The 7,472-nt window shown below is 45.1% G+C and overlaps 1 protein-coding gene across 1 annotated transcript; it reads left to right on the top strand.

Annotated features, from left to right (window-relative positions):
• Positions 1–4,034: 4,034 nt before the first annotated feature.
• LOC123165811 (AUGMIN subunit 2) lies at positions 4,035–7,183 on the top strand. Its single transcript, XM_044583542.1, has 6 exons — positions 4,035–4,361; positions 4,931–5,041; positions 5,741–5,845; positions 6,025–6,093; positions 6,342–6,455; positions 6,691–7,183. Exons 1-6 carry the CDS (start codon positions 4,098–4,100, stop codon positions 6,988–6,990), a joined length of 963 nt encoding a protein of 320 aa, XP_044439477.1. The 5' UTR covers positions 4,035–4,097; the 3' UTR covers positions 6,991–7,183.
• Positions 7,184–7,472: the final 289 nt, after the last annotated feature.

Below are 7,472 nucleotides of genomic sequence, written 5' to 3' on the forward strand. Positions count from 1 at the left end.
GGAGTACATATGGGCCTTAGTGGGCTTTAGGGGAAAAAGAGGAGAAGCCACGAGGGATGGCCGCGCGCCCCCCATGGGCCTAGTCCGAATTGGACTAGGGGAGGGGCTGTGCCCTCTCTTTCCTTCTCCTCCCCTCTCCTTCCTCCCCCCTCCTAGTAGGACTAGGAAAGGAGGAATCCTACTCCTACTCCTACTCCTACTCCTACTAGGAGGAGGATTCCTCCCCCCTTGGCGCGCCTAGAGAGGCCGGCCGGCCTCCCCTCCCTCCTTTATATACGTGGGGAGGGGGGCACCCTAGGACACACAAGTTGATTGTTCCAAGCCGTGTGCGGTGCCCCCCTCCACCATAATCCACCTCGGTCATATCGTAGCGGTGCTTAGGCGAAGCCCTGCGTCGGTAGCAACATCATCACCGTCATTACGCCGTCGTGCTGAAGGAACTCTCCCGCGAAGCTCTGCTGGATCGGAGTTCGTGGGACGTCATCGAGCAGAATGTGTGCTGAACTCGGAGGTGCCATGCGTTCGGTACTTGGATCGGTCGGATCGTGAAGACGTACGACTACATCAACTGCGTTGTTATAAAGCTTCCGCTTTCGGTCTACGAGGGTACGTGGACAACACTCTCCCCTCTCGTTGCTGTGCATCACCATGATCTTGCGTGTGCGTAGAAATTTTTAAAAGTACTACGTTCCCCAACAGGAGACGCATGTCGCGAAGCCTTGAGGTGCACAATATTAGGCGCTTCAGACCTTAGAGGGGCACTCCTCAGAGGCCACTCCCATGGCAAGCCTAAAGATCTAAGAAGCTGGATTTAGGGGTTGGACTGTGCCTATTGCCGACACAAGAAAGAGCCCGCCTAGTGCTCCCGAGGGGTTAAGGCTCCAAACTCTAGACAAGACCGGGCTATTGATGGTGCAACACACCGGGGGTGGCCCATCGGCCAGGAAGCATGGAGTTGGGCGGGGCTCGGAGCCTAGGGGGTCTGGCTGCAGATCGACTCAAGGAGGCAGCCTAGGCGTTTGACCCGGAGGGAGAAGACCATCTTGGCGTACACGCCAAGGAACCTTAAACATGTGGTTGGTTTGAACTTTTTAAACCCTTGATGTCTACTACGCAACTTTATTCTTGTAGACACGTGTTGGGCCTCCAAGCGAAGAGTTTTGTAGGACAGTACCAATTTTACCTCAAATGGATGACCTAAGGTTTATCAATCCGTGAGAGGTGTAGGATGAAGATGGTCTCTCTCAAACGACCCTGCAACCAAATACAAGAAATCTCTTGTGTCCCCAACACACCCAATACAATGGCAAATTGTATAGGTGCACTAGTTCGGCAAAGAGATGGTGATAAAAGTGTAATATGGATAGTAGAAATATATTTTTATAATCTGAATAAATAAAAACAGTAAGGTGGCAAATAGTAAAAGGGCACAAAAACAGTATTGCAATGCTTGAAAATGAGGCCTAGGGTCCGTACTTTCGCTAGTGCAACCTCTCAACAATGCTAATATAATTGGATTATATAACCACCCCTCAAAGTGCGATGAAGAATCACTCCAAAGTTCCTATCTAGCGGAGAACATAAGAATAAATTGTCTATAGGGTACGAAACCACCTCAAAGCTATTCGTTCTGTTCGATCTATTCAAGAGTTCGTACTAAAATAATTAAGCTATTCTTTCCGTTCGATCTATCCTAGAGTTCGCACTAAAATAACACCAAAGCAAATTCATATCCATAATACTCAATCCAACACAAAGAACTTCAAAGAGTGCTCCAAGATTTCTACCGGAGAAACAAAGACAAGAACGTGCATCAACCCCTATGCATAGATTACCCCAATGTCACCTCGGGAATCCGCAAGTTGAGTGCCAAAACATATATCAAGTGAATCAATACGATACCCCATTGTCACCACGAGTATTCAATTGCAAGACATATATCAAGTGTTCTCAAATCCAGTAAAGTATTCAATCCGATAATAATGAAATCTCAAAGGGAAAAACTCAATTCATCACAACAAGATAAAGAGGGAAAAACACCATATGATCCGACTATATTAACAAAGCCCGCGATACATCAAGATCGTGACATCTCAAGAACACGAGAGAGAGAGAGAGAGATTAAACACATAGCTACTGGTACAAACCCTCAACCCCGAGGGTGGACTACTTCCTCCTCATCGTGGTGGCCGCCGGGATGATGAAGATGGCCACCGGAGATGATTCCCCCCTCCGGCAGGGTGTCGGAATGGGGTCTAGATTGGTTTTCGGTGGCTATAGAGGCCTGCAGCGGCGGAACTTCTGAACTAGGTTAACCCTGAGGGTTTTTGGAATATTTGGGAATTTATAGGGTAAAGAGGGGGTGCGGGAGGCCACCGAGGTGGGCACAACCCACCTGGGCACGCTTGGGCCCCCAGGCGCGCCCTGGTGGGTTGTGCCCCCTCGGGGCTCCCCCAGGTGCTTCTGTGGCCCATCCTGGGTGTTATGGTCCGTAAAAAATCTTCAAAAAGTTTCGCGGTGTTTGGACTCCCTTTGATATTGATTTCCTGCGATGTAAAAAACAAGCAAAAAAACAGCAACTGGCACTGGGCACTGGGTCAATAGGTTAGTCCCAAAAAATGATATAAAGTTGCTATAAAATGGTTGTAAAACATCTAAGAATGATAAAAAAACAGCATGAATACTTCATAAATTATAGATACGTTGGAGACGTATCAACCCTAGTTCTCGTTCCCTGTATAAGGCGAGGCGAGGGGCATCTATTCCATAGACCATACCCTTGGTAGTCCCATCCATCATCATCTTGTAACCCCCTCGCACGAGGTGCCCCCATATCAATAAAAAAGCAAGACGTAGGGTATTACCTTGCCATGAGGGTCCAAACCTGGGTAAATCCCTTGTGCGAACTCCCTTTTGGTACTTCTAGCCACTTTCGTCACCCTACCGAGGATACTAATGGCTTTCTGTACCGCTAACCACCGTTATCGTCCCTCCCTCATCGAAGACGGACTAACCTTATTGTAGTAGATAGTCGGGAAGTCATCGTGCTAAGGCCCTAAAGGACCAGTACACCAGAACAACAACCACGACACATGAAGAGAAGTGTAGATCGGAAGTTCCAACCTGTAGACAAGAATGCAGACGAACGAAGACTGGATCCACGCAGATCCATCAAAGACATGCACCGACCAAATCCAGCGAGATCCGTTGGAGACATACCTCCATGCACCTTCCAATGACACGACATGCACCACCGGGGCGAGGGGAAAGGCAGGGAGTATTCCATATTCAAGGAGCCGCTCCAGCCTCGACTTCCCGAGCAATACACAAACCCTAAACATACTAAAACGCCTAAAACGAAGTATGAGTCCTCCCGCCCGCGAGGGCTGGGATCCACCACGCATCCATGGCGCTAAGGCCATAAGAGACGAGGCGGATCGACGACGACATTGGCGGGAGGCATGGAAACCCTAGACGACTAAGAGTCTTTCTTTGTTTCTCGGGAGTGTCTCTTCTCTCGTGTCCTCCCGTGTACTCTGGTGTACTTGAATCTATTATGTATGGAGTCGCAAAGTTTCTAGGCAAAATCAAATGAAAATATTAAGGTAGAGATTCACTTCCCCAGGTGACTATTAAAAGCAAGTAAGAGCATCTGTAACAGTTTATATGTTCAATCGTTGGTGTAAGTGTCCATATCAGCAGCCAACAACACATCATACATGCTCTTTAATGAGGCGAATGTTAAACAACCAAGCGGGTCCACTAAATGTTGAAGAAATGAACATGCTTGCCTCAGAGCTTGTGCCTAGAGCATTGCTTCGGGATCATACGATTTCACTCTCTCTCTTCTTTTATTATGTGCCATGTCATCAAAACAGTCTATGTGACAATTTTACCAATGATGATCATACGACTGTTGGAGATGCCTTAAATAGTAGGTGGGCTATAAGAGATGACACATCAGTTTTATGCCAGTTGAAGGAGAGAGGAGGTGAGTGAGAAGAGAAACAGACTATAAACCAGTTGTAGCACGAGCCCCAACAGTCTTTGCGAGGGAAAAAGACGAGCCATATATTAACCATGCTCTATTTTTTTTTATGGCGATGAAGACCGAAGAGCACTGGGAAGCTCAGCAGCATTTGGACATATGGAGGCATTTCGGTTCAGAAACGGTAGTAATCGTACTCGACTTACAGCAAACGCTCAACCGGCCGGCGAGGCGAAATCGCAACGCGCACCAGCTCACCCAACAACCGGTCGAGGCCATGGCGGCGGCGCAGAAGCCGGCGAAGCGGCTCGGTGGCATGGCAGAGGCGCTCGCCATCGCCGGGGACCTCGGCTTCCCGGCCCCTCCCGCGCAGGTTACCTCCACCCTCCTGTCCCCCCAAATCCCTCTCCTTTTTCAATTCGTCTCTTCCGCCGCCATTTAGCGAGATCCGAATCTCCCGGTCGAATTCTTGTTCCTTTCAGGTAATTTGTAGGGTTCCGTTCTTGGTAAATCGTGGCCGGGGATTGCGAAATGTAGGTTTGGAACCGAGTGCCGCTCCTGAATAAGACCCTATCACTGCTATTTCTGCATGGGTTGAACAGGCTAAGCGTGTAGGTTCAGGGGAGTCCCGTACGCTTTGCTAGCCCTGAGAGGTACATCTATGGGGAATTATCCCCTCTTAAGTTTGGTGACTATAACCTGTAGGGTTCTTTATCTAATGAAACCTATCGTGGAGCTAGTTTTAACCCATCTAAAACTGTTAGCTGTAAGATTGCTATGTCTCCCTCTGTTTTGGATATGCCGTCTAGCTCCATGAAATTTACAGTGCTGTATGTCACTAAAAGGGATGGTGATGAAATGACTATTCTTTTTATTTCGCAGAATATTGTCATGTATGCTTCTTAAGTCTTTACACGTTTTTGTTGTCACTTACCATTGCAGGAAGATCAGAACACCTCGGACAAAAGTGATGACCTGGTGAGGGTATTAAGGGAGCTGACGGTCGTGCAGCGGAACATTGCCAATTTGCAAGTCGAGCTACAAGGCAGAAAGGTAATGGATCGACGACCAGTTGCTACTGTTTGTATGTTTACACCATTTCTGTGCCATGCCAATGCATATGCAGTTTTCATTTGTTGGTTACCTTTTCAGATCCCTTACTACATGATATTACTTTGACTTTAGATCAATGCTTTTGTATTTCATCACTTTGCTTCGCTGTAGTGAATATTCTTTTCATTCTGTTACAGTGGTGGCGAAATTAAGAAATCCCGCGAGGTTATTCATATTCTAGGTAGAAATGAGAACATCATGGAGAATTAGGGCATTTTGGAGATACATTTGCTTATATCAATATGTCCACTTTGACTATTATGATTTGCTTTTAAAGCATATAAATAACATTGATCTTTTTTTTTCTTAAGTGAATACAATAATTTTATATCTGTCTATGAATCTGATGGGTGTTCACACTTGTTTTACCTAGGTTTCGATACTTGAAAAATGAATTGCAACACCCAAGTCAGTCTAAATGTGCAAGGTTAAAGCTTTGAACTGGTGATCTATAGAACTTAAAACTTTTTACACCCTATTAAATGTGATTACAAGTAGAATAGCAAGCGTCCAATTTATATTTCACTTGTAAACTTCGCTATATATCATCTCCATATGCTGGTGTATTCAGTTTTCTGGGCTTTTGATTTGTGTCAGTTATCTTCGTTGATCATGATGATGAACTTTTGTTTACCGCAGGATGATAAAAACATTGCTCATTTGACTCATGTCAGTGAAATGGAAAAGAAGTGTGAATCTTTGGCCAGAATTACTGCTATTTTGAAAGATGTTATTCAAAACAAGGTACTGGAAGTCAGAAATCACTAATTTTATTTTAGTTGCTTTCTTTCTTTCTTGGGACCACCTGTTACTCAGGTTACTCTGTTAAGAAAGTTCTGCCTGTGCTGTTGGCTGCTCCATATACCATATAAATCGACCAATTACAAGATCTGGATATCAAAATGACACCCTTTTTCTATCAGGACCGCATTATTGCACGTCTGCAGCAACCTTACTCGCTTGATTGCATTCCTGTTGAAGCTGAATACCAGGTCGGGTTCTTGATCATTTTGATTTCAGTTTTTTTATAGAAAATATATCATTCATTCATTCATGAACTTCAAAATGAAAATGGTGAGCAACCTACAACCAGATTTCTGATTATTGGCATTCTTAACAATGTATTTGATATGGAGGATAACCTTAGCTGCACCTGCTTAGGTGATTTCTTTACAAAGGAATGTGTGGTTTCTTGAGCAAATCGCAATTTTTCCTACTCACTGTACTTGCTTCTCCTCAGAAACAATTCTCGGAGCTACTTCTGAAAGCGGCAAGTGACTATGGGGCATTGACAGCATCGGTTGGAGATTTCCAGTGGAGTCAAAACTTCAGAGAGTCGCCTGCTGTATGGGGTGTAAGTTGAAAATACTCCTTCTAGTAATTAAATTAGGAGTCATAGCAAAACACCTTCCACTGCAGATGCAAATATTAATGCTACCACTGCCAAATCTATAGATGACAAATGGTTCATCGTGTCAGTATAGAATGATTTTGTGCATTCTGATTGCATTGTCTTGTGGAAGCTCTTGTCTACGCATTATATCATGTCAGATAGGAAATATTAATGGATATCCTTTATTTCTGGGAAGGAAATGCTACGACCGATACCTGCTGCGCTCGCATCCTGCACCCGGTTCTTCGAGGCCATGTCCGCGATGAGGGAATCCTTTTCTACTCTGCAAACACTACGTGTTGGCCCTTCTTCTCTGTCAATGACCCCAGGTGGCTCCAGTGACGATTCGAAATTCTTGACGCCACCTCAGTGGAGAGAGGGCTCGATGCTCAATAGCTGGAACCAAGTGGACGACGTAAACCCTGAAAGTGATGGACTCAACAGTGTCAACCAGAGGAGGCTGTCATGGCCATCCTCCATTAACAGGGACCTGTAGGTCACAGCTCACCAAGCTAATACCCACATGTTTGCATTCTGTATAAATAGGATCGCCGAGGCTTGCCTTCGATTTTATTCTTTGTGGTTTCTTCTGGTCCTGGCAAAAGCTATTATGAAAGATCGGAACTACGTAAATTACCAATAGGCTAATATCCAAGTTTGTTGTGAAATAACATGATCTTTCACATAAACATCCTCCAAAACAATATAATACTAGTGTGTTGCATGGTAACATGATCATTATGTTTTTATGCAAATATAATCTTTTGATGGAGACAAAATTATCTTGAAGCGATGACCAACATTTGCGAATAAGTTCAAATGATCTTTATTACAAGAAAATGAAAAAGGGAAACTAGAAGCTCTAGTCAACAGATCGTCCAGCCCACTAGGTTCAATCTTTCACCTCCCTTGTAACTCGAGACGTCCCTTGGCCTCGGATCACATGAACTGCATCATCTTCAGAAGGATGTAGATGTA

This window comes from Triticum aestivum, chromosome 7D, assembly GCF_018294505.1.
Source record: "Triticum aestivum cultivar Chinese Spring chromosome 7D, IWGSC CS RefSeq v2.1, whole genome shotgun sequence".
NCBI classification, from domain to species: domain Eukaryota; kingdom Viridiplantae; phylum Streptophyta; class Magnoliopsida; order Poales; family Poaceae; genus Triticum; species Triticum aestivum.